This window comes from Zosterops lateralis (assembly GCF_965231275.1).
Source record: "Zosterops lateralis genome assembly, chromosome: 1".
NCBI lineage: Eukaryota > Metazoa > Chordata > Aves > Passeriformes > Zosteropidae > Zosterops > Zosterops lateralis.
Genome location: NC_139762.1, coordinates 48,560,005 through 48,587,851, shown reverse-complemented (window position 1 = coordinate 48,587,851; position 27,847 = coordinate 48,560,005). Strand labels below are relative to the sequence as shown.

Below are 27,847 nucleotides of genomic sequence, written 5' to 3'. Positions count from 1 at the left end.
GACGGGGTGGCACCCCGGGACACCGACCGCTGCACTACAGATCCCAGAGTGCAGCGCGCCCGCGCCCCGCCCCCACCAGCGCTCGGGCCGCGCGGAGCCCGACGGGACTTGTAGTCTGCAGAGGCGGGCGGGCGGGGGCTGTGCCGGCGGCGGGCGCTGCCTCCCCTCGGAGCTCCCCGCCCAGCAGGCGGGAGCCCGCGGCGCAGGGGCAGGCGGCGGGGCAGAGCAGAGCACCATGCTGGAGTCCATCTGTGTCACCGGTGAGCAGCGGGGGCGGGGGCGGCCGGCGGGCCGGCAGCTCTTCCCTGCCGGGCGGGGAAGCGGGTGTCACCTGGGGACGGGGGACGGGGGAAGGGGCTCACACCTGCCTGGCTGCAGGAGCAGAGCCCCTCGGTGGATGGGGAGTGTCACCTGCGGGCCCTGCCCTGGAACACGGAGGTGACACCGCTGGGCTGGAGCGAGGGACACACCAGGCAAGGAAGAATGCAAATAAAACCATTGCCGGTTGTAGCTGGTGTCTTACACGCTTTAGCTCTACCCTGTGCTGTGTTCTCAGAGAAATTAACAAGTGTTTATAGTACGCGTGTATAAAAACCTGTATGATGACTATATAATGATAATATAGACGGGTACCTGGTGCCATGCAAAATTGCCATATTCTGTGCTTTGTGCATGTGGAATGCAAGGAAACCTACAATACAGCTGCTGCTTGAAAACAGATGTTTTCCTTGTTTAAATTTGACATCCTTTCATGTGTCGTTACTTCAGCTGCTCAAGCCAATGTTACTTTTCCACGGGGAAGTCTATCTACAAGAAATCTGCTGGAGGTGTCTGAGTGTGCCCTCGTTCAATATCCTTGTAATCATAATTAAGATCTCTTACAGCTACTCTTTCTCTGCATAATTGATATGCTGTTCCATCTGTGCATGGATATGACTAGAGTGTTACTTCTGATAATGGGAACAGAAATAAAGTTCATGGGATCAATCAGAGCATCCCTGGAGATGTGCGAGAGCCACTGCAGTCTTAAAGGATGAGATTTTGTGAAAAATAGTTATTTTGAGTTCATATCCCTCCATCAAATATTCCTGACTGCACCTGTGCTGCAGCAGAACAAGCCAGAGACCTGCTTGGATGTGTTTCATCCTGTGCAGGTCTGCCTATAAATCAGTGTTCTGTGATTATATCCTGAGTTTATTACATCAGTGGGAGTTTGTTGCTTGATTTCATTAGAGCCAAGTCTTCACTTTTACTGATTATTGCTGTGTCCATGTAATTTAATTTGAAGAGCCTGAATTTGGAGTCAGTTACATAATACTGTATTTCAATATAGAAGTAAACGTGCAGGAAACTGCTTGCAAGTCAGTGCATATCTTCTTTTTTTTTTTTTTTTTTTTTTTTTTTTTTTTTTTTTTTTTTTCTTTAAGGTAGAAAGAGTACATCTCAAATAGCACTGCCATTTTAAAAAAGAAAATCCAAACTGCCAGTCAGCCCTAAAATGCAGAGTTACTTACAAACACTGGCAGCTAATGAATCCAATACACAAGCTGGCTGGTTGCTGAAACCTGTCCTTGGTTTTGAAGCTCAGAATTAAAAGCTGGATGACAGATAATACCTTTACTTTTTAGGCGAAAAGTAAGTAGGTGAATATTTTGGGGGTGAAAAAGGAGTTTTAGGTTAAATGTAAAAGTTCCAAATACCATACAGGTTCTAGTTAATAACTAAGATGTTTGTGAAAATAGAAAGTAACCAATGTCAGTGTTTTTACAGAAACTCATTGCCTAATTCTGCTGTTAAATCATATTCAGACATCATAGACAGAGCTTCCAGTGCATTCTAGTTCAAGTTGCCTTTTCAAGCTTCTTTTCAAAACTGGAGTGTTTTTAAACTTTAAAGGTGTTTCCAGTGGTGAGGAAATAGAATATGGGATTGTGGTCAGATTCTGTTATGCCACAAATACAAGCCTGTAGTGTTTGAGAGGTAGTGGAACATTACAGGTTCATATACAACCTTTTTTTCCTGCTTTTTTTTTTCCAGAATATTCTTTCTATAGCCCTCTGCACACACAAACCATACAGTTCATAAATTACAGGGTGTTGTGAATCTATTCAAATTGTCTGAATATTGGCGATAAACATTTCTTTGTAATGTAATTGTACCTTTGCACAGTGTGTCACAGGAAGAATCTTACTTGTCACATCTGTTTAGTTCCTTCTAATCTCACAGTTTCAAACTTAACTATTGCTTGTAGACAGATCACATACATTATTTGTATTCCTATAAATTTGAAAATTCAAGTCAGCCTTGAAATGATTTCTGATTTTGAGCAAAAAGGAACTCAGCCATATTCTAAGATGGTAATGGGAATCTGAAAAACACAAGTAGTGGCTCGGGCCATTACATCCCTAGGATAGGAGGAAGTGCTCCACGAATATTTTTGCTAAGCACCTTAGGTGCACTTGCAGTTTGGACAGGATGTGTTCATTGTGCATATATAACCTGAGTGACAGCTGCTCAGAAACTGCAGGATCTCTCTGCTATTTCAGAGCAAGGCTGGCAGACTGAGATATCTGTGCCACAAATACCTGTCATTAACCTCATTCCACCTATGGAACAGGTATTTAAGAAGCTTCTTGGATAGTAGCTGCCCTGTAGCCAAGAGGAAGGTATTTATTTATACAACAGTCTCCAAAGGCTAAAAAAAATGCTTACACTGGTATTTTACCATGCATATTATTGACTTATTAGCTCAATCCATGAGTTTCTAAAGGACAGAGACCAATAATATAACCTGACTCCTGAGTATAACATAAAATCTAACATTTTTTCTAACAAATAACCTCTGGCAAGATTGGTTTGCAGTGGTGCAAGGTTCAAGGCTAGCGATTGGGATGCAATTTATACATGGAAAGTATTTCATTAGGGCAGAATTGTCATGAAATCTGTGGTTCCCACATATTCTCTGTTAGTACTCATGAACTCCATCCCTTTTCCATTGGACATTGAATAGCTACCTGTATATAAATGGAAGTTACAGATTTTGCAAAATCGAGCCTGTGGTATTTTGAATTGTTTCGTGACACAGAGCACACTTGTGCCTGCAGGATGGAGTAAGTCCAGTACTTCCAGTTCCAACTGATGTCTTGACAATGATGGGATTTTGGCTAAGGCACAACCTGCTGTCTTGTGAGATTCTTTAGACTCACAAGGGGTAGTTGCCTTTGTCTGCCTGGCTGCCCTGCTAGCCCGGCTTATGGGACAGCAGACACTGAACACAGTGGTGCTAAAAAGGGGTAGAGCTCTACTTTGGCCCAAGACAGACCAGTTGCCATTAACAGGTGGGTTTTTGTTCTTTGGTACCTTAATTATGACAAAATGGGGACAGGCAGCCCTTCTGTCCCCTGCTTATCACTTGCTGTCACCTTGTGCTCCAAATGTGGCAGATTTTTGCATATAATATTTCACCTGTGTCTCTAGGATCATGTTTTTATTAATGTGTTGTTGCAGAAAGGAACAAGATATAGATAAATTGAAGTGAACATGATGGACAATCTTTAAGGAAGAGATTGTATTAGCTTTGTTGTGGGTTTGGGTTGTTTTGCATTTTTTAATTGCTGAAGGACTTGTGGCTTTGTGACTGTTGAGTGTTTGGAAGTAAGAACAATGAAAAGAATCCTTGTACATAAATTACATGAGGGAGGTTCTCAAAGGTAACTGGAGCTGGCATATGTTCTTTTACAGTTTTCTACTGCAAAACCAGAAATAAGTCAGAAAATTCAGATTTGTACTTCTCAGAACGCATGCAGCACATGTGGATGAGATACAAAAGATAAAACTTATGGGATCTGTAGTGTGATAGCTGTATCCTGGTATGCAGGGTAGCATTACACCATAGCATGGTGGTTTTCAATTTGCCTTTTTCATATCGTTCAGAAGTAATCTCCAGTCATCTGTCCAATGTATCCAGAATTTTAAAGCTGGAAATCACTGCTAAGCAATCCATGCAATTAATCTGGGTTGATAATCCATTCTGACTGGCTACTTTATAGCAGCACGGTATCTCAGTACTTTTTGAAATACCAAAGCAGGTTTTCAGGAGGCAGGCTGTGCAATGAATTTGTTTTGTATTCAGAATACTAGACCTCTTTTTCAATCACCAGGCATTGCTAATCATTGGAGACTCTTGGATATAGTAAGACAAGTTTCCTAGAAGACAGTAAATTCTTACTTTGGTTGATGCTGTCTGATTTACAGATGTAGGTTTAAAATATGTTATAACTTAAACAAATGTATTAGAGAAAGAATTTTAAATTTGGTGCTTTGAAACATGATTTTGACATAGTCTCAAATATTATTTTCTAATTTATTTGGTAATGATATTCAGAAGACATATACAAAATTTTAGAACAGCAGTTAAAGGATTTCTTTGGAAACTGCTTTGTTATCTATTAGAAATTTCAAATGTGCCAGATTACCTGTTGATTCTAGGTTTCCAGCACAAACAGGCATGGAACAGCATCCTTTAGTCAAAAGAAAATTAAGGACAACCACACTTAGTTTGGCAGCTGAAAAATCACTTTGCTACGAGATTGCGCTTATAAAGTAACTACAGATTGGGAACAACTATTTTTGTTATCAGCCATGTGCATGTGAAAACTGCCAGTGCATGTTCAGCACTCAACTACCATTTGTGACACTTTCAGGAGAATTTTGATTTACGGCATTCAGCAATTGTCTACACATAAAAGCATTTATCACTGGCCAACTGTACCTCTTAGCTCTAACAGCTTCCTGTCAGGAGTTTTTGCTATTAGATTGACATAAGCATTGGGGAAGGAGGGAATAGGTGGTTTAAGGTCATTTTGAGTTGTTTCCTTGAATTAAATTTCTGGAGTTTTTTTTTGTTTTGTTTTGTTTTGTTTTGTTTTGTTTTTTTCTTTTTTTCTTTTCTGTTTATCACTTCTTAGATACGTGTGTGATATTATTTCAAATTGTTCCATTATAGCAGAAATTTAAGGCTTCTGTGTTCTTTGTGGCTTTTAAGAGCTGTTGAATTGAGAAGGTGAAGTGTTAATGCCTCTAGTTGCAGGTTATTTTTTTGTCTATATTTTAAGAAGTAGCTGTGTAATTTCCAATTCCAATTTTGTCTACCTAAGCAAAGTCATGTGCTCAGAAATTTAATATGTGTTCAGACATTCTGGAAACCTCAGTTTTCATTTACCCTTCTTAAAAGGAAGGATTCTCATACTGTAATAGTTGATGCAGGTCTGAAGTCAATCTCAAATACTTGCCGAGGAATATGAGAGGGGTCATCCTATTTTGTTGTCCAAAAATGCATCTCTTTTATGTATTTAGTTTGATGTTGTTCTCCTAGTGATGGGGAACTGTGGTTTCTCACCATGACAGTTCATGGGCAAGCAAGATAAGCCATGTAGGCAGATTGTCAGGTATGTGATGAGAATGATCTGACAGAATTTGAACAGGAATGCCAAGGAGCGCGTTCCTGTGCCAAGTGTAGAAAAGGAATTCACAAACTTACCATGGAAGAAAAATGAGTTTGCATAGGATACACATGCTTTAGTGAAAGGTAATAATCTAATGCTTCTATCTCTCTTCTTTCCAGTGGAGAAAACACCCAGGCTGTAGATCACCCAGGCTGTAGATCACCCGTCATATGTTCCTGCAAATAGGACATCTGGGTTTTTTTGTTTTTTAGGACAGGATGTTTGGGAAAACTGAGGGACACAGGTTGATATGGAACTGACAGAGGTCCAACAGCATGGTGCTTATGTTGGGAGCAAAACCGAATTTTACTGTGAAAATAAAGCTGAAATTCAGCCACTGTTGATTTTTTTCCACCTTGGAGGCATTTAATGATCTCTTGCTACTGTTACATTCAGAGTATAATTACTGTATGTAAAGTAATTACTGCTCAACTACTCATAACTTTGGGATGAAGCTCAAATCCCTTTTGCAGACTTTAATCATGCTTCAGCCATATTGCCTCTTCTGTGAATCCTTTTATTTTAGGTACAGAAGTAGGAAACATTTCTCTGTGGCACTATCTATTTGTACTTGTAGTTTCAGCTCACCTAATGTTCCAGGAGGAATGGCTGTCAAGAGGAGGGGATGGTTAGAACCACAGAAACGAGGTCACTTCTCTCTAACAAGCCAGCACAAATGTTAAATTCAGTTTTAATCCTCAATGACTTTTCTGTGCAGCTGCTCTGCACCAGGGACCAATCTCCCCAGAAGGCTATGCTAGGGGTCAGAGCAAGAAAGGAGGGTTCACTCATTAAAGAAACTTTATTTGCATCCTAAGCTTAGTTCAGTTTACAATGTTTCTTCTCAAGTGTTTTTTTAAGCCAGCTGTTATTGTAGAACACCTTTGATTAGATTAAATACTGGTGTTGTCTTAAGGCTTTTCAGGACTGTAACTAGCTGATCTCTCTTGCCTCTTTAAATATACTTTATTGTCTGTATTAAGACTGAACACCTGAAACTGGAGTCTTTTAAATGTATATTGCTATCCATATGCTGTTGTAAACTGTTGACAGTGGCTGGCCCTTTACAGTGTTCTCACCCTTTTCTGAGAGTAAATTCCGTGAATCAGATTTTGCAGATGAGATCACAGCAGACTGCTGGTATCGCAGCACAGATCCCTGTGGGACTTCACTGTAAACACTGCTCACATGCTCTTATACACTTTACTATTTTTTAAGTTATTCTTTATCCTTACAGAAAGCTTTCATTGCATGATAAAGATCAATCAGCTCAAAACTATACATTTGTTAATGTAGCAATGTAGATGTTAATGTAAACATCTGTGAAGTCCTGCAGAGTCTTTTTTTAAACAACTAAAAGTTCTTACCTGCCAGCGGTGTAGTTGGGCATGGAGATGCAAGCATAAAATACTTGTTTAGCTGGATCTTACAAGTCCCAGTCAAATTGTTCAAAAGTGGTACACATGCTCAGTTCTCCCCTATGTCCAGAAATCAGGATTAATGTGATGTGACTGCAGTTAAGACATTTTGTGTTTCCTTTATGTTGCAGTTTTGATTCCTTAAGATTAGTATCACTGTGTGAAAATCAAGTTTGTCCTCATTATTTTTGTGATAAATGTGACATTGGGGTAAAAATTCGTGATAAAAGAATATAGAAATATATGTTAGATTGGTGTTAATATAAAAAATGTGAAAAGGTATAGTCTGTAGAAAAATTCCCTCCAAGCCAGGCTTCTGCTGTCTCCCAGTCCTGGGACAAAGAACAGGACAGGAGCCATCAGGATGAACAAAGACACTAGCCAACCCAGATAAGAATTGGCATCGCACCCAGACAGAGAAATTCCTCCCCGAACGAAGGGGAATTCTCATTCCACCGAGGAATACACATTGAAATAACCATGGACCAGCGAGCCCCATCCGCATGTGAAATGAACTTTCCCAGAATACAATTTGCAAAGTTCAACAAATCCAAGAAACCCATCCAAAAATTATTTGGACTATTTGCCAGACTATCCCGGGCACCTGTTTCGCCTCGGGACACAAAAAACCCCTATAAAACCCCAAGCTGCGATCCGCTCTGGGTGGATTTGGGAAATCTGTACCTTAGAGTACGGACCCCTCATCCACCCAGCGCTACGCTGCACGTCCTATTTGTGGTTTTTCTCTTTGTCAGTGATTAGAATTGTTTTATTAATAAATTGTTTCTTTATTAATCCAATTTTTGCCGTTGCATTTATAACATTTTCTTCCTTTTCTTTCCCTAAATGCAGAAAAACTTCACTGGCCTAAGACAGACCTTTCTAGGAAATCAATCCTGAGTCTGGAAGTATATAAGCTGAACATTAATAATGAAAACAACTTCCAGCATCCACCTCCCGGCATCCTTAAGGACATTTTCACGACAGGAACCAGCAGCTACAACGTCCTTCTGCAGAGCAAGGAGGAGAAGAAGCACCACGCTCAGAAGCAGCCGTTGGCCCACCACAAGAAGCACAGGAGGAGCGCCAAGTGCTGCTGCGGCTGGCGGGGCGGGGAGTCCCGCAGGGCTCAGGTACCACTGCCCGGCCCCACTGCCCTCCGCATCATCCCCGACAGCGTCTCCGCCGCCACCGCGCCGCCAGCAGCGCGGGCCAGGAGCAGGGCCAGAAAACACTCCGGCAGCGCCAAGACAAAGCAGCCTCAGGCCTCCAAGAGCCGCGGGAAGGAAGGAGAGGCCGCCGGGCAAAAGCTCTGTTTGCTGACGGCGATCAAGCCGTCCAACGTGGAGAAAGAGAAGGTGAAGTTTTTCAGCTCGGATTTCACGTACAATCCTCAGTTTGAGTATGAGAACCCTGCTCTGCCAAACGTGTTGGCTAAGCACAGCCATGCATCCGACAGGTTCCTGAAGCAGGTATAGTTACATTTATTCCCCTCCAATCATTTCCCATGATTATTTCTTCCTACACCTACTGGTATTTGGCTTTGTTTGTAGCAAGTAATTTCTCCTTATTCTCCCCTGCTGCTTGAAAAATGCATCAAAGATGAGAATGCACTAGTAAAACTGAAATAAAATCTTACTTATTAAAAAAAATACTAAAATTTACAGGATTTTAAAGGGACAGTTCCTTCTAAATGGGTTTACATGAAACATAATTTAAAGCAATAAAGTTTTTAGGCAATGAAGCAGTGTCCAATACAGGAAAAATACAGTGCTTAAACAGGCAGAGGAATAAGGCAGCACAGAAATCCTGCCAATCCTCTTGGTGACACAGGGCTTGGGAGGGGATAGCAATTAATCGAGGTCATCGTTATTGGATAAGCATATGTTGATGTTCCTTTTTTTAATCAACTTTGAAAGGGTATTTGAATATGCATTAAACTCAATTAAGCAGCAGCCAAATTCCATTCCAGAGAGAGGTAAATTTTAAGAAGACAATTTTGGTTTTTTGTAACATGCAGCCACACTGGTAACAGCTACAGACATTCCCATTCTGTGTAACTGCCTTGACTTCCTACTTGAGTTACAAAAAAACCTCAACAGCAAAAGCCTTGCTTTCAACTTTGACCTAAGTGGCAAACTCCTGTACTTTATCTGTATAGTAGAAGAAGCAGTATTCTTCCCACTTCTGCTGTTTTTAAATGGTTTAGAACATTTTTTATTTTAAAATGATTTGGATCTTATTTAAGTCAGACAAGCTTTTCTAAACAGAGACTCTTACGTTTTCAAGTGATACTTAACTTGGGAAGACATCCTGCCATTCCATGAGCTTCACTTCTTTGTGATATGAATATTTCACTTAAAATGAAAATCCCTGGAAATGGACATGGAAAAGATACGTGAATTAAAAGGACTAGGGATTGTAAGAACTGATCCCTGACTTGTGAAGACTGATTTTTTTTTCTTTTTCTAAATCCAAGAATGTACAAAAGTGTTATTACCCATTACATCATTGTATTGATAGTCTCCATTTTCACATTGAAAATATCTGTATATTTTAACAACTCAGTTTCTGGGTTTTCATTAAAAATTTATTTTCTTTATGAGAAAAGGGAACAGCTGTTCTATTCTTAAAGTCTTCTTCCATATTTCCAGACAACAAACTAAGTCATAATGACACCAAATAAAACTGCTCCTTGACTAGAGCTTTTTAATAGATTTTTCTTTGATATTTTTTTAGCAATATTAGCAACATACATGACAGCAAATCACCAACTACTGATTTGACAAACCAAATTTAATACAAATTATCCTGTATAGTGTGGGCTAGCAGAGCCTTAAAAGTCCTTTTATGCATGATGATTTTCTGGAGCAAGCCTGTCTTGAGTTTACCCTTTTTTAACAAAAACCCCGAAGCCTAAATACTGAATATTTTAATAACAAATGATTCCTCAATATTATTCTGATTTGTAACTCTACGTTCTCCCCGTCCATAAAAATTATGGGAAAATAAAGGCTCTGTAACAGCTTTATAAAAGGCAGTAAAGGATTTAATATTCAAGGAACTATGATATTTCTGACAATTAACAAGGAAGATGTAAATTGTTTCACAAGACTTAGTCTGAGTCACTAGAAAAGCATGTATTCAAAGTTCAGCTCCTAAAAATACCAAATAGAAATGCCTTGCACTTAAAAATGCCCAAACCAGCAGCTTTAACACAACTCCAAGCCCAGCAGGTGTCACTCTCTCTCTTTTATCTACAACTAGTTTTAGAAATTTCCATCTCCACGCAAATTTGAATTTAATTTCATGCAAATTTACTATCCAGAAAAAGCAGCATTAATCAAAATTTTAATCAGCAAGTATTGTAGGAGCACTTGCTTTTCCTCATTGCTATTTTTTTTCACGCAGATTTTACTTGTCAGAAGAAACACGTAGGTATCTTACAGGAAGTTAAGATCAGGAAGGATGACTTCAGTTGCAGAAAAAGTACTCACAGTATCAAGAGCTGGGTCTTGCAGTAAAAACACAACCATGTGTAGTCATCCTTATTGCTACAAGAAGGTTTAATTCAGTTTTGTTGGGGTTTTTTTTAAGCATATTTGGCTTCTGTTTATAGCTCCACTTATTTTAGAAAGCCTTGGTAACTGTGAGCAGAGTTATTCCTATTTTTTTCTACAAAAGGTGCTCATGGCAACCTACTCTTGCTTGCTCTTTTATGAGTAAAAAGCTCATACTCTCAGCTCATGGTCTTTTATGAGTAAAAAGCTCATACTGTCAGCCCTTACTAACTGAACCCACCATTTTCAGAAGGGGCTTTTAGGACACTTAAGTGAAATGAGCTCAAAAATCTGACATTTCAGAACTTTAGGGAATTTTTCAGTCATGTCAAAAATCTTTTTACCCACAGCTGTGCATAGCCTGCTAGAACATTAAAACAGATTGTGTTTTCTTATTGCCCTTTCTGCATTTGTGCATGTCTATGAAATTGGTTAATACAGAATTACTGAAATATGTCTGGAAGGCAAATCACACTCTGCCCCATTTATTTATTTTTTTTAAAGGCAAAGAGCACTGAAGATTTGCAAACCATTAACCCAGCAATGCTGCAGTGGGGAACCCACAGGCTTGTGAGCACCCACTTTACCCCATACCTCTTCTTAAATAAAAGCTTTTAAACCTTGGGCACAGCCCAACACTTTTATTGATTGACTTTTCTCCGACACAGAGAAAACATTTTTGAGTTATTAATGTATTTGAAAAATGCTAATTTTAGTGTATTTCTTCTCATACTGCTTGTTTCTCTCTTCCTACTTTATATTTTCTTCATAATAAGGTTTTTCCATGAGTCACACAATAAGGTGCCTTTAGGGAAGTAAACAGGAGAATAGAAAATAGAATGTAGATTTGCACTCTTCACATTAGTTATCATATCTGATATTACAGAAGTTAATTCTCTTACCACTGTGTTTCAAGGTCACTGCAGCAGCTCTGTGCTCTAGAAGTTTTCTGGCTCAAACTACATTGAGAATTTTATTAGCACTCAAAGTGTTTGTTATTTTTGCTCAGATGCTAGAGGTGGCAATATTTGCTTAAAATAATTGCTCCCAGTGTTTGCAGAGCAGATGAACTTAAAAGTTGCAATTTGCTGAACCAAAATCAGCCAGTTACAATTTTGGGTAACCTGTTTCTTTGAATTGTACAAAGCAGCAAGAATTCTATTTTTATATACATTTTAAAAACTGACCAAAAAACCCCCAACCATTGTCAAATGAGTGATCCCCCCTCTAAAGGAGTTATACATCCTCTTCCCTTGTAGTCATAAGAGTATAGCAGTTTTGAGTTCATAAATAAACCAGTCATCCCACATTGCAAGTGTTTGTGTGACACCTTTTAAGGCAATAATAAAAGTAGCCTACAATTAGCAAATTTATCAGATGTTGGGAAAAAATTTAGGTGGAGCTGGAAGGCTGAACAACATGGCATTCAACACTGAGTAATCCTTTGCTATGTCCAAGTGATGTCACAGCTTAGGCATGTGGAAGATTCAAGAGCATGACACTGTCTGTAAAAAAACACTTAATTGTAAAACATTTCATTCTCCACTAGTAGCAAATTCCCTTGTTAACTAAGATTTATAGGTAAGGTGTGCTAATACATAACACAAAACATATCAGGCCATCCAAGTGGCAAAGATTCTCAGGCTCTGACACAAACAGTCTCTCTTCCCCTAGAAGAGACTAATAGATCACTTCTGGTGATACCACAGTAGGAAGATAGCTTTACTTCAGAACATAGTCTCATACAAAAACCTAGTGAGTATTAACTTCAAATTCTTTGCAGAGTAATTTAGAAGTTTTTTAATTAAAAATATTTCTACCAGCTCTAAATTACTTAAATGTGACCTTTATACCACTAAGAACAAGCTTGCAAAAGAAAATCCGCTACAAACACTGAATAAACCCCAGAATATTACAGCCTGAGGGAACTAGCCTCAAAAATCTGTACTTACCTTCCTCCTACCATTTCTCTTGAACTAAACAGCCACCATGTTGATTAGACTAACAAGCTCAGCCTGGTACTCTTACCTAATGATGCACCTTGGAAGCTTTTCCCTCTCAGCAGATATTCAAGAAGAAGAGCAATGGTGTGTGTCTACATTGTCTGTCTTACAAACTTTGGCAGAGGCTGTAACTCCTTTGCAGCAGAGATGCTTCTGAATGCAGGATGAGCTGACTCAAGTAGGGGGCTGGCTCCTAGAGCACTGAGCCCCTTCTCTGGCTTGCTTACCTCACACTACTCACAAGAAGTCTTATCAGTACATATTTCTACAATAACTCTTAACCACTGAGCTGTGTTGCTGAATGTGGGTGACTTGGGATTCAGAGACCTACTTGGCTGTAAATAATTTGTTTTAAAAAGCCAACACCACCATAACCTAAACCAGTCACTTAAACAGCCTTGCCTTGCTCTTGTTAGTGCTTCTGTGTCACTGCTTTCTTGAGCATCAATAGAGTTTGCTGTGCAAGAGGGTTTGTCTTGGGATTGCTACTTCTTTTTGGCACTCTTTGGTAGTGATCAGAGGGATAAGCAGACATTTTAGGTAATATTGAAAATAAACAGGAATTATTACTCCTAAGCAGTAACTTGGTACAGTCACATAGTTCTTCTTTTCTTCCATGTTTTTACTTTTTGCAGGAGGGTTTACAGTTTGGCCTTAGGAACTGCAGCAGTACCAGTGTTCTGCTGGCCTGGAGGCTGGAAAATAAGCTCACAGTTGGATGCTGCAGTATGCAGTAGCTGGCACAGTGGTCTGGATTTTCCCCTTTCCCAACAGATTCTTGCAACACCTGACTGAGTTATTTCACCTTATAGGCAGGTGCAGAATCCCAAATTAAGGGCTTGGTGTTGTAGTTAGTGCCTGGAAACCAAACATTTCCCAAACGTTTTCCTCTCAGGAACCACCCCCAACGGGAGTGGTTGTGGCAAGAAGTGTCCAAACGAGGAACATTACTGGGGATGAGGCTCATCTCAGTGTCAGGGCCATCTGCCACTCCCCAGAGATTTGTGTGCAATGTGTCTGTGTGTGATGGCTCTCCCTGTTGTTTTGGTGTTTCCAGTCACACCTGCCTGCTTGGAAAGAATTTTCAGGACTTTTTTCTGTTTCACTTGAAACAGAGTCAAGAGAGACGGTGATAGGGATGAGCACCCTTCTTAGTAATTTCTGAATATCTGTTCAGCAATGAAGAGTCTTAAGCTTAATGACTTTCTCAGAATGCAGGAGTTCAAACTTGCAATACCTACATGGATGTGGATGGAATGCCAGGATCTGGGTTACCTAGCATGACATATAAAGAAGTATCCCCTTGAAGCTGTGAACTCTGTCAAGCTGAGGTAGGAGAGGGTGGAGTGGGTCTTTGTTTCTTCAGGAGGACCCGTGTCTGAAAACGTGCTATTTCTATTGTGCTGTTGATTCGAGTGTCTCACAGCATTTAGGAAAGTCTTCAACAGCCCAGGAAGGTGCTTGCAGGCAGGCAGGCAGGACTAGAATTTGGATCTCCTGACTCCCAAAATCATGAATCATGCTACCTCCTGTTGCATGGAGGTCTCAGCTCCAGGGAGTTTGCTGTTACAGACAGCCAAGCAGGAGGTTTGATGTGTTCAGTGCTCATTTGTCACTGTTTGTTGTGATGAGGTGGTTTTAGAAAATGCCTGCACTCCAGCTAAGGTCAGAGAGTCCTCTGGGTTTTCATTTCAAATGAACTTAGGCATCCTAGAATTTAAGTGGGTACTTAGTGTTTAGTCTTATAGATTGAATTGAAATTTAATATCAACAAGTTGTGAAGACAAACTTCATGCTAGAAGACTGCTTGAAAGATGACTTCTTCCAGAGTGAACAAATAAAGTTAATTAATTTGTTCATAGAAACCCGATACGCCAAACAACTAGTAGGTGACATAAATATCTTAAGGATCTGGCACCTGGCAAAGGAGACCGAAGAACTGTTATCATTAATTATTCAGGCTACTGGCTGAGAATAAACTTCCTGGGAAAAGGGTGGGAATATTTAGGTTACTTCTTTAACCAAGAATTTTATATAAGACAGGCAAATGCCTCAGCATGTGCAAACGCTGGAAAAAATATAAAACAGACAATGTTTTTGGAAGGTAAAATTCATAGGTAATTTTTAAAAAAAAGGAGAAAATGGTTTGGAAAAATATACAAGACAAAGAAATACTGAACATTAGGTGCAATATTTCTTTGGCACTCAGGTAAGTGACATTTCCCTCATCAAAGAGCTATTAGACTTTAAGAATATGTCTAGCTGTCATTTATGGGTTTCAGTAGCAATTACTTGGTTGCTTAATTTCAACTTGAAAAACATTAGAGGATTACTGGTAGCTGTGAGAGATAAAAAATTAATCCATTTTTTGTGGCAAATCAGTCAATCTGCCAATGTCAGAATTACATAACTGGAGACAAACATGTTCATGAAGGGATATAAGTGTATAATGTAAAAAGAGATTCAGTCTGCTGGATTTTCACCTTTATTGTTAGTGGTATTTTCTTAGTAAGAACACTGATTTTTTTAAGGTAGTGCCAGGAGCTTCTGTTATCAAGTCTATGACAAAAAGGTATTCCCTGTATCTGGACTGTTGCTGGGAAAGAAGTTATTCCATACCACATTTTCTTTTAAGGGTGTGAAATGACATTCTGGAAAGTAGATAACTGGGGATGAGCATTTCACACCCCACCAATAACACCTTCAATATGCATAGTTCAGATCATAGTTATGGGCATCGTGCTAAGCTTTGCACCTACAAAGGACTTCTAGCAGCAATTCATAAGAGAATTGTTGATACCACTGTATCTATCTCATTAAATAGGCCTTCATTTTGGGGGGTTGTAAAGAAGTACTGTGGTTTAAATAGAAAGTTTAAATTAAAGTTCTGTAAATAAAAGTTCCTGTTCTCTCTCCTCCTTTCTCACACAGACACCCATGGTACAAGGCATTTCATTGTAAGGAGACATTTTTGGTAGAAGTAGTATTGTTAAAATTATAGTTACACATCTGCTTAATCATGGTTCCGTGTTCCTAAATTAGAAAATGCCAAGAAATGAAGCAAGATGACAGTAACAGCTGATCTTTTTCAAATTCTTTGGAAAAACATAAAAAGAAACATGCTGTCAAACTGCAAATGTCCTGGAGACCTCTTACGTCTGTTTTACCAGGCAATTGTACAACATTGCCAAAATTAATGAGAAAACGGGTATTATTTCACTAGACTGATAATCATCTAATCATCACACTGATGTATGTGGGTATGAGTTGATCAGAATCTTTTTTCAATACTTTGGCATTTATGTGCATCTGAAGATGGTATAAATTCATTGCAGTGTGTCAGCATGTATTAAATGAGTACAGCCTGTTAGTGACTGCCAATGAGTTAAGAAAAGAAGGATTTAAAACTAAGAAAAAAAGAGAGATTGAGAGGGAGAGAAAGAATACAAGTGTCAGTCTGACACGGGGATCTTTCTGCGCTGATATTTGCTATGCTTTTTCATTTTATAGTCCATTAATATTATGAAGCGGACGTTGCAGAAATATGGAAGCTATGAAAAATTTGAACAGGCCACTGGAGGCAGCTTGCTGACCAAAAGTCGCATCTGGAATCACGTCAGGAAGTACATGGTGAAAGAAGGCTGTCTTGGTGAGGTAAGTCCTGCACTGGATGAGGAAAGGAACACTTATGTAGACCTTAGACATTACACAGGGATATAGACCCGAGAGACTGTCTCAGAGGCCTTTCCTCTATAATTACAAGAATATTCCTTACATCATACTTTTCTCATGGCAAAGCTCAGTCTAATGTTTGAACAATTGAAACGACACAAATTCGTTGTGAACACTTCAGTCATCTCTCTGAGCCTGTTTCCTGATTCATATATGTTTGTTCTTAAACTCTCTTCTTTTGGGAGTACCCAAGAACGACACCCTTCCTTCCCTCCTTTTTTCAGCTACTCAGAGACCAGCACATTTCCATTTATTCATCAGTTCTGCCATCTGTTCTCCTGTATCAAATTATTTACACCAAAGGAAAGAGTTAAGAAAAGGCCAAGAAAAATAAGCAGCAGCCCAAGAGAGTGATTTATAAGAAGCAACACAAATGAAAGTGACATAAGTGAATAAAAATGTTTAAAGGAGCTTGTTGAGTTGGTTTGAGTGCTGGTTTTTTCCCTGGCTTTAACCATCTAATTTTTTAAAGCCCTGTAAAAAAGACCTTATTTTCTATATTCAGAATTTTAGAAGACCAGTTTGATGAAGTTACATGAAATTGCTTGGAAAAGTCAGATGAAATTGAATGTATAAAAAAGGGATTAATCCAAATGAAACCACCAGATGACAGACTCAAAGACTTGGATGAGATCATTGGCAGTGAGCAAAAGGAGTCTAGAATCATGAAACAAAAATTAATTTCCCAGAAACTAGGTTTAATTGGTAAATGTAATATTATTAGGAGAAACTGCTAAACTCATCACACATTTTTGTAAGACTACGATTTGACACTGATAACCAGGCTTTACCTGTGTTTCTAAGAGTGTGATTAATAAACTACAGTTTAGAGCAAGCAGAAAAAAATTGTGTGTTTTGTCTTTTCCTGTGCTTTTTTCTCCCTTTTTGGCTTGATTTGACTTCATGGCAGCTGGATCCTACATCCTCATCCAGCAACCCATGTCCTTCTTAATGAAATGCTTCACTTTTTCTGTGAAAATAGAGTAAATACATCATGCTTAGGATGGTCTAAAATATGAAAATACTCCCTTCAGCTGAAGAGGTGTTCATAAAGCTAAGTGCTACCTTTAAATCTAAATGCTTTGGAATTAAGCTATTTTTCCTGCCTCTTAAATGCAAGTTTTATGGGACTGACCATTTGCTGTTGAACTTGAAGCAGAATGGTGAGTTTTGAATACAGGGAAGTGTTATAATCATGCCTTTGATTCTTGGGTCCTTTTTTGGATACTAAAAAAAGTAATCTTTCTTTAAAGTAGTCTCCCTTGTACCCTTGTGAGTGGTGCTATTTCTTTAGGCTTTACATGAAGAGGGAAAGGTGCTTAATCTTCAACAGAGGGTTTCACTTTTCCCTCTCAGTCACTTGTTTAAAAAGGCTTTTTGAAGTCAAATAATAAAATATATCAATATGCATTAGTTTCCTTCTCTGCCAGTTTTTGTTTTGATTACCAGTTTTCCAAGAAAGAACAGGAAAGCAAGAACTATTTTGCTGTATAGAACAAAACAATGCTAGTATTTAAGTATTTCGAGTCTGCATCATGTAACAGGAGGAAAAGTACACGGTACTTCCCCTCTCATTCAAGTGGCTTTGGAATTGCAACTGAAATGCTTTCACACAGCTAATTATATAGATACCTAGTGAATTAACGTGTTCTTATCTAGTATTTTTCAGTTCTCAGTAATAGTGAGAAAATTAAACACATTTCAAAAACTGGAATTTTCTCTTAATTTATTGTGCGTGCAACTGCTCCCTGCCCTCTGAGTCTAGTCAGTGTTACCATACTAAATTTTTCAGTCTCATGTTGGTCTGTCTTCACCCTCACTCACCCCATGAAGTCTGAGGTTCTGTCAGTAGCACAGGTGAGTAGGATAAACTCATTCAGAAAGCTCTCTCGGGTGATTGCTGATCGCAAGGCAGAATTGTGGAGGGCAAGAGAAATTAAATAATGGAAGGGCCAGAGGACAAAGCAGGAAAAGGAAGGGGAAGAGAGCTCTTTCAGTTCTACCTGAACTCTCTCTTCTTCAGATTGTGGTCCATCTCACGGAGGACCTGCTGTCCCGAGCCTCCATGACCGTGGTGAACGGCCGCCCCACTCTCACCATCAATGTCTCCACTGCACGAGAGCACTGGCTGGAGGGGATGCTGAGACACGAGATTGGTATGAGCATGACATCCCTTCTGCAGGCAAAGGGGAGTACTTGCATGCATTCTTACTTACAGCACACTGATGGACCAGGCACTGGACAGATACGGAAAGAGGGAACACCCCTCTCCAAAGAACCTGTGCTAGAGATGTGCTAAAGGGAAGGAGAAACCTTTTTATTACTGCAGCATGCAGTAAAAGGATTCCTAGGGTTCATGGACATTAGCATTTCTGGTCAGATCCAGCGCAAGCTTTTGAAGTAAGCCCACCAGCTAGTCCCACTTACAGCACTGAAGTTCCCATGCCAAAAGAATCTTGGAGCAGGCAAAGAGTAATCCTTTCAGATGATGCTAGCCCAGAGGCTCTGCTCCAGGGCATACCTTCTGTGCTGTCAGTGCTCAGGGACGTTTTGCTCATGAGAGCAATTTTTTTTAACTACTCTGGAGTTAAAAAAAAAGGCAAACAAAAATAATATGACAATTCAACCTCAGCTCCAGCCATGTCACTTTACAAACCTGCTCCTGTCACACTGCTCTGCTTGCAAATGTAGGCATACCTTAGGTATGAAGAATTTACCCAGTGATCCCTAAACTGGTGTGAAGTTGCTGTGGTTTTGCATTACACAAGGTTGGTCCAGCCCTGTGGAAAATTTCTACTAATTTTTCAGTGCATCTGTTTCAACTAAGTACATAAAAAATGGATAAACTTGGCTAGTGCCTAAATATCAACTGAAAAATAAGCCTTGCAATTGCCTAGAACCACTGTTACTCACATTTTAAGGGACATAGCATCTTCCAAGGCTGCAGTAGTGCTGTTCAATCACCTTCAGGAGGCGACATTTCTGCCCTTTTACTTCTTTTACTTTGATTTTCCTTCCTGCTATTCCCTACAATGCCTAGCCAATACCAGACACAATTCAGCTTGTAAACTTCCTAAAATTCCTTTTCACAGATTTAGAAAGTCGAGTCTTTCTGATAGTTGCATTCCTTAAGCATTTTCAGGAATTTCGCTTGCAGTCAGCAGGTGAATATTTGCATGGTGTATATATCTCTGACAGAATTCTCTGTTGTAGACAAAGCTAAAGTCATCACTTTTGCCAGTGCCCACTCCTACCAGCTCAGAATTCTGAAATGGCTATCTCCTTATATATTTTATAATGTTTTGTTAATCTTTGGATGCTACTATTCTAAATGCCACTAAGTCCTTTTATTTTTATTTTTATTGCAGGAACTCATTACTTTCGGGGTTTCAACAACAACAGCCAGCCTTGGTGCAACCGTAATGGACGTAGAAAACACGGGTTAAAACCAATCAACCCCACAGAAGAGGGGCTGGCGAGCATTCACAGCGTCCTGTTCCGCAAAGACCCTTTTCTTTGGAGAGCTGCTCTGCTCTACTACACAGTGTACCAGGCCAGCCAAATGTCCTTCAGTCAGCTTTTCCAGGACGTGGGGAAATTTGTCAAGGACCCCAATACTAGGTGGGATTACTGTGTACGGGCCAAGAGAGGGTGGACTGACACTTCACAACCAGGTGAGTTCCCCTCTTGGGTTCTCTTGTTTTGTACTTCAGGGAGGTTTTCAGAACATGCACAGAGCTCCTTAATCATGTCACACAGTAAAACTTTTGCAAAAGGAAGAAATCAGACTCCACATATTCTGAAATAGGGTCTTAGGAATTCTGCTGTGTTTCATGAGTGAAACCTTCAAGCTGTTATCAGTAAGGGATTTTTTTTTTTTTTTTTTTTTTTTTTTTTTTTTTTTTTTTTTTTTTTTTTGGTGGAAGTGAAACAAATACAAAACTTTGAAAAAATTCATACTCAGTTTGACCTGCTTTCTACAGATGTAATGTCAACTATGGTTATTCATGGGCCATATTGTCTACCTTCTATGTTTGATTTCTTTTCCTGGCTAGTGGGTTTTTCCTTCTAGCTAGTTTTTGGAAAGGTTTTCAAAGTCAGGGATATAAATATCTAGTTTTAAAAAAAATGTTCTGCTCATAATGGCTTCTGAGAACATGCTTTGACCAAACACTGATAGAGTGCAATGTATCTCCATTCCTTTTAGGCTGTTTCAATAAGGACCAGGTGTACTTGGATGGCATCCTCCGAATCCTGAGATACAGGGAGTCCATTGATTTCCATCTTCTGACAGCCCTTGGAAAGGTGATTGAACTCATTATTCCTAAGGGTACAGTTTTATAATTTCAGCAAGCCTGCCTGTAACGAGCTATGAGTCATGGTGCTTTTACTTTGAGCTAGAATTCTCTGCTCTGTACAGAACCTTCAATTACACTGTGCAAGTTACAAGTATTTTGAGGTCCTAAAAATTTCTACCAGCTTGTCCTCATGCTTCACTTATCAGATTAAGATTTTTATGGTCATGTTTCTCAGACTTTCCTCCCTTGATGGGGTACTGCCTGATTTGCAGTACAACAGACTGCCTTGGCCAAACAAAACAGGTACTAGATAAGGAAGTGGTCCTAGCAGAAAACAAAATGAGCCATATGACATTAATGCACCCCCTTCCACCACAAAGAGTATTTCATCTCAAAGTTCTCTCACTGGTGGCAGGTGTTATTCAAAAATGAGGGGCTTTTTTCCCCAGAATAATGGTATTTCTACATTCACAGAATGTGAATGAATTTCAGGTCCATTCTAACTCTCATGGCTTGTTTGTTCTCAAATCATCCTAAGAAGTGCAGAAATTTTGTCACACTTCCTGAACCAAATCCTTGGGTTGCCAAGCTTTCACAGTTCATTAAGCAGGGTTCATACTCAATAAACAGGCAGTCAAATTGACTTGAGCTTAAATCTGGAGCTGGTGTACCAACATTTCTGCCCACTTAGCAACCAGTGAGTCATAAAGGGAAGGGACATATTATGATAGAGGGTTTTGGTCCACATTTGAGTTTTCCTTTTACTGTAAGAAATATCCTTATTGATAAGCAAGAGCTATTTAGGTAATGGAACCAAGTTAGGAAGCTTTTAAGATAAAATCAACACTGCCAAATAAGTCTGCAACTTTCTCTCTGAAATTTCCTTTTGCTTTAAGCCTGCTTAACTCCACACAGCTTCTGCCTGCTAAACCACTGAACACACAGTTCCTTTACTGCTTTATGCCTGTCTCTCTTCAGGGAGTCTGCAGGTTGTCAGGCAACTTGAAAAACACACTAAGTCATTCCTCATGAAATTACAGATTCCACTATGATCCACATTGCGTGGCACCCACATTAAGGTTCTACAAGCAATTTATTTCTAGCAGTGTGATAATTTATAAGTGCTTGACCTTACAATTTTTAAAATCAAGGAATCTAAAAATGTATTCTGAATGGTTTCGCTTCAGACATCTGCAGTCAAGCTGGAAATTTGTGTATCAGAGCAATGTCTGCTCTCAGTGTTACAGATTAGTTGAGGTCTGCAGAGATCTCTCAACATTATCTAGTCCAACTTCCATGCTTAGCATTGTCAGCTAGAGCAGTTTGCCCTGGACCACATCCAGTTGAGCTTTGAATATCTCTACTGATAGTAATTCCACAACCCCTCTGGGTGGCTTGTGCCAGTGTTTTTCCACCCTCATTGTACAGAAGTGTTTTTTGTTCAGATGGAATTTTGTGCGTTTTAACTGGTGCCCACTGCCCTTTGCCCTGCCAGTGTGTGCTGGTGAGAAGAGCCCCATTCCCATGTTTGTACACACTGATGATTCCCATGAGCTTGCTTTTCTCCAGAAACAGTTCCAGCTCTCTCAGCCTTTCCTCACAGGAGAGATGCTCCAGTGCCTTAATCATCTTAGTGACCCTTCACTGGGCCCACTCCAATATCTCTCTATGTTCTCATGAAAGAGAGAAGTATAAAACTTGCACTGGGATCTAGCCTAGTGGTTTATCACCACTTTAAATGAGGGATTTGCTTTTTTAATGTGGAATGAGAGGATCAGGTTGTTCCAAAGGGAGCATTAAGCTTGGCTGGCACATTTTCCAGGTCCTGCCTTCCTGTTGCTTCTGACATTACTAACAGTGTAGAAGAGTGTAGTGTGGATACATGCAAGCTGTTAACATACCTAGAAGTGACTAAGAAAAAACACTTTGAAACCTGAGAAAAGGTGCTTCTTAAAAGGAGCAGTTTTAAAACTTTGCAAGAAAGAACCAAATACAGGAAGCACTGCAAAATATTCATGTGGTAATTGCATGCAAATATTGCTGAAGAGAAATAGAATGCAGATATTGGGTGCACTTGAGTATAACATAACTACCAGAGTCTGAAAAATTAAAAGCAGCAAAATATCACTTACTGTTGTGTTTCCCAAGAAACACATGAGCACATAACAAAGAGCATAAGTAAGCCTGTTTTAGCCTCAGTCTTTTTTATCTAGTGCAGTGACTAATAGCATGTGGTAAAGAAGACAGCCTGTTTCCAGCATAGGATAGGATTATGTTTTTGATCTCCTCAGGATGTCAACTTTGGTAATTTTTTAGCAATTTCAAGGACTGGGGAAATGTGTCCCATTCAAACCATATTTCAGATTATAAATACAGGTTTCTTGTTTGCAACAGTAACAGAAACCCCTGAACATTAATATGTGGGGGGAAGGATCCTTTTTCTTTCTTTAGGCAGGAAAAGAGGTAGAATTTAATTGCATGTGGTGCTGTGTCTCCAGACTGAGAGATGGTATGATTTTGTAGAGCTCCTCTGTATCCACTTCTAAGTAAGTTAATTAGGTGTAATGCCACATGATCTTCAAACAGCAGTATCTTAGTGACTTGAATAAGCCTGGGCCTGGGTGTCTGTTTGTTTTCTTAATTGGGTGCATCTTGTCCTTACAACTAGAAAAGCACACTTGGGTACTCAGATGCAAATTGGTTCTCTTTGTGGACTTTGTTCCAATTATCGTCGCTGACATAGGCACCTGTCTCTATGGATCAGGTTTAGCAATCTTTTTTACATTGTCCTGTCTTTCCAGAAAGCCCTTCCATGCTCTTTTCACATTGGTGAATCCTTCATGTGCACTTTAATCACTGCTGAGTAGAAACCATCACCTGCCAAGAGGGCAGGCTGCTTCCAGGGACAGCAGACTGTGCAGGGCTCGGCTCCTTAGAGGAAACGGGGCAAAAAGGTTGGAAGGAGCAGGCTCCACTCAAGCTACCTGGCACAACCCTCCCGTGGAGAAATAGGATGTGCCAGTTAGTGAGCACAGCGAGGCTGTGGGCTTTGCCAGTGCATATGCTGCTGTCTGCAGGGTGCCCAGAACACACAGCTTGGAGACAAAGCGACAGTCACACATTTCATCACACTGGACAGCTGTCCGAGGAGTCCAGCTCTGTGCTTCCATGGCAGCTTGTGCCCAGCCAAGGCATTCATCCTTTCTGGACTATCATTCACAGCATCTTGAACTACTGTGATTAGAATTTCTAGCTTTTTGAATCAGAAGACTTGCCATTTTCCTTAGGGAAAAAAGCTATCAGGTCCTGTAAGAGCTGCAAAATGAGAGTTCAGCACCAATATCCAGCATGAGGCAAACCCAGTCTCCACTCTGCTATTGAATGGGGAAAACAAAAAAAAAAAAACTAAAATTGAGATGCTTAGATATTGTTCATGTTGTAGTTAGTTACTAGAGGTGCATTTTAATTCAGCTTTGCATAAGCACATTTACTAGTGAAAATGACACAGCACAGTTCAGGTCAGCTGGCACCATGCATTTCCCAAACTGTTTCCTGTGCCATGCCTGTCCTGCCCTCCCTTTCGAGTTCCTCAGTCTTTTGCACAGTGTTTTTCTTTCCATTCTCATGTAAATCTTTCTGTCTTGTTGAGAAGATGTTCCAGCACTCACATATGCTCCATCCTTTCCCTCTCTATTCCTGCAGCTGCTGTAGATGATTCTCATTCACATTCCTACAACTCTTGTTTACTGATGGAATCAAAAGCAGAATCAGGAATTGTGAAGGCATTTGCCAAATTTACACTTCTTTTGCATCTTCCACTGAAGCACACAGTTGCTCATGTTTTCAAATGGTTCTCCAAGATTTTAAATTCCCCTGCTCTGAAATGTTTTCTCATTTACAGGAGAAAATTTATAGCAGCAGCAGAGAAGCAATGGGACTGTTCTGCTAAACTGACCCATGTCCTTCCTTACAGATCTCATATGAGGATGTGGATCGCCTGAAAGGATTAGCTGTGATTGAGAACATGAGGGTGCCACACTTTTTGCAAGACCACGCCCGGTACATGGAACATTTGAAAAAGATCATGGAGGTCAATGAGCTGACTGACGAGGAGCTCCAGGATCTCATAAATTAACCTCCATTCACTTACTGTGTGAGGATGTAGAACTGGACTTCCCAGAGCTTGCAAAAAGGGACTTAAGAGGGATGGGAGGGAAGAGTGGCTAGAACATGTGGAATTCAGAAATTCCCTTTTTGTCCTTTTGCATTGTGATTGTATACTGATTATTTTTTAAAGGGATTGTGCATTTTTGTAAAATTTGGCCTAGAAATTCCTCTGCAGTGATCTGTCAAATCATCTACACTGTTTTGTGTACTTGGTATAGTGCTCAGTGCTGTCTCTTGTAATATATTGTCTTTTCCTACCCAGGTTAAGAGGTGGAGGAAAGGAGACAGAGGAGAAATTCCCCCTCAGTTCACTTTTGTTTGCCTTACCTTTGGTCATAGCTGTCACGGTTCCTTGCAATAGAACTGCTGTAGATTATGCTGCATTGCTGTCTACATAACTTTCTCATTTAGTCATCATTGCAATGAAAACAAAAAGTTTAAAAACAGTGCACAGAAGCAGGTCTTTGTGCCACAGGATCGAAGTCTGTAACATTACAAAAAGTTTCAGGGTTTTTTTTAGTGACATGATTAGTGTTTAAAAAAAGAGATGAAAGGTAGGTAGTGCTGTTTTAATGACTGTAAGCGGGTAGCAAAGCTTTCCCCTTCATTCCCTCAAAAAGTTACACAGTTTTACATCTTTATGTGTATAGTACATGTCTCAGGAAGCTGAATTCTGGGAAGGGCCTCCCTCCTTTGAGGACCAGCATAGCATGTCTAAGAAATTCAGCATGGCAGTGTTTTGGAAGGAGGATCAAGCAAAACTGTGATTTCATGACCTATGGTTCTAAATAAATTCAGGAACACAGGGCCACAATCCAGCACAGCAGGCAACACTCCTTTGTTGGGTCACTTGAGCCTACAGAGGATCAGGTCACATTTTTGAGCAGTACCCCCACACTACAGCAAGTTTGAGCTTCCAGAGCTCGTTTCAGGAACAAGATGTGACTGGGGGACAGAAGGCAACTCCCAAGTGCCCTATTCCTGTGTTCCAACAGAAGTGCTGCACCACTCTAAAGCAACTTTACCTCTTTTTTAACTGCTGGTGCTATATCCAGGACCAAGGAGAGAAAGCTCCTTATAGCAAAGAGCTTTCTCTAGTTACATGATGAATAACTTAGATGATGCAAGAGGACCTACTACATAAACTACATTTTCTGATTGTGGAATATTATGGAATTGGTGAGGCAAAGTATATAAGTATTCTGACAAAAGGTTTTGTTTTAGTAGACAGAATTTTACAAGGGCTCCTCTGAGCAGCTTGGAAGCAGCTGTGGTCAGAGAGGCTGGGCAGAAATTAGTGGGAGCATTGGACAGGGCTTCTGCCCTTTCTTACCCTGCTGCTTTTGCCCACTGGTAACAGGCCTGGCATGGGATAAGGTGAGTAGATGGAGCCAAGGTTTCCTCCACACCACATTTGCATGGTCCAAAGCCACAGTATCCCTCCCCTCTTATCCCGTTCTTTAATGTGACAAATGCAATAACTCTCCCACCTTGTTTTACACCCAGGACATTAGTAGACATTAAAGTAAAATGTTGAGAACACATTCTCTGATCCATAAGAAAATCTGTGAGGAAAACGTGACAGCTGGCTAAGAGGTCTGAAGGTTTATGAATAATCCCATAAAAGCAGCTGCCTTTCAGATACTATTGCAGGTTGTTTGCAGTGGCTGGCTGGCTGCTGCAAAAAAAGAAAATGTGTTCAACAAGCATAAATTTACTGAATTTAGTTATTTTCAAGGCAGGGACTGAGAACTGCTTGCAGCAGCCTTAATTTTGTGCTGTCAATATTGTTCAGAAGCTGAAAGTCTTTCAGCCTCTGTATGCTGTTTTCTCTCCTCCTTCAGGCTGTCTAGTTTGATCACTGGCAACTTTGGCTGCCCGGCTTTGTTTTAGAGCTGTGCAAGGCAGACACAGTGTTGCAGCAGCCTGACAGGAACCATTTGCAGTCAGTCACGCACACGTGCTCCAGGTTTTGGCTCCTTTGCCAAAAACAGCAAGAAAGCCACATGAGACTGAAGTCAAGCCAAGGATTACAGTCAAAAGCTGTCTTTGGAGTAAACTGGACAGAGATCATTTAAGCTACACCGTGGAAAAATCTGGCTCACTTTGCTGACCCTGGGGTATGCAAAAGGGACAGTCCTTTAAAGAAAGGAACAATTCTGAACTGATTTCATTCTGACAGGAGAAATTCCTGCCTTTCTCCCATGACTTCTACATAAGCAAAGTGATTTTCTTCCTCCCATAGTAGTAGCAAGGGCACATGCATAATGTGTCCTCAAAACCAGGAGGCTGTGCTAGTCATACTTCTGCCACAAAATGCCATGTCTGCAGGTCTGACTCTTTTACCACTCTGTAGCCCTAAATGCTACTACAGGCCTTTTTGCTTTACTTGAAGACCTGCATCACCTTTTTTGCAAAACAGTAGGTGCCATTAAACTTCCGTTCTTCATTATTCTTGAAACAGATTTGCCTGGTGCAAAATTTGGAGTCTGGAAGTGGTCAGTATCAATATGTAGCAATAGGCAAAGCTGTCAGCTTCTGGTTTTGGCATCAGACATGTCATTCCTCCTTTGTAAAAGTGTTTCAAATTTTGAAGTGTAGCTTTTGTACATTTTCCTGAATTTTTGTTTTTCACTGTGAAGAGGCTGGTTACTGAGTTGTGATACTGAAGTTCTGTGATAAAGTGTGTGGACAGCAGTAGTGACAGCAATGAGCTCATGTCACTGCACAGTTTGATGGTGTCAGTGCTGTGTTGGCAGCCTGTTCTGGCTGCCTGGCTTGGTTGGTTTGGTGTGTACCTATGTCTTGCTATGTTACTCCTACAGAAACGTGGTCGGCATTGGAAAAGCCTCCCCGTTTCACTCAGACCAATTTTGAAAGGCATTTTATACAACTTTTACAAATAAAGACAAAATAATGACAGAGATGAGAGTACTGAAGTGTTACATCATGTTGTGTGAGAGGTTTACTCTCTCCAGTGGCCTCGGCTCTCCAGCAAACTGGACATCCTATGTTTTGTGTGAAAGAGGTGCCCTTCTGACTCTGTTTTCAAAAACATCACTTAGAGTTGGGGTCACAAAGGGTCTGTTGAGGTCTTACACTGGGTATGGCTCTCCCTGCTCACTCAGAAGGCCTGGCTGCTCAGGAGGAAATTATCCTTCCATT

At 40.2% G+C, this 27,847-nt stretch overlaps 1 protein-coding gene across 1 annotated transcript; it reads left to right on the top strand.

Annotated features, from left to right (window-relative positions):
- On the top strand, positions 1 to 27,565 carry MATCAP2 (microtubule associated tyrosine carboxypeptidase 2). The gene is made up of 8 exons (XM_083870354.1): positions 1 to 260; positions 7,775 to 8,394; positions 15,996 to 16,139; positions 18,241 to 18,373; positions 19,586 to 19,891; positions 20,425 to 20,522; positions 24,489 to 26,335; positions 26,616 to 27,565. The coding sequence occupies exons 1-7, from the start codon at positions 236 to 238 to the stop codon at positions 24,648 to 24,650; spliced, it is 1,488 nt and encodes a 495-aa protein (XP_083726480.1). The 5' UTR covers positions 1 to 235; the 3' UTR covers positions 24,651 to 26,335; positions 26,616 to 27,565.
- The last annotated feature ends 282 nt before the right edge of the window (positions 27,566 to 27,847 follow it).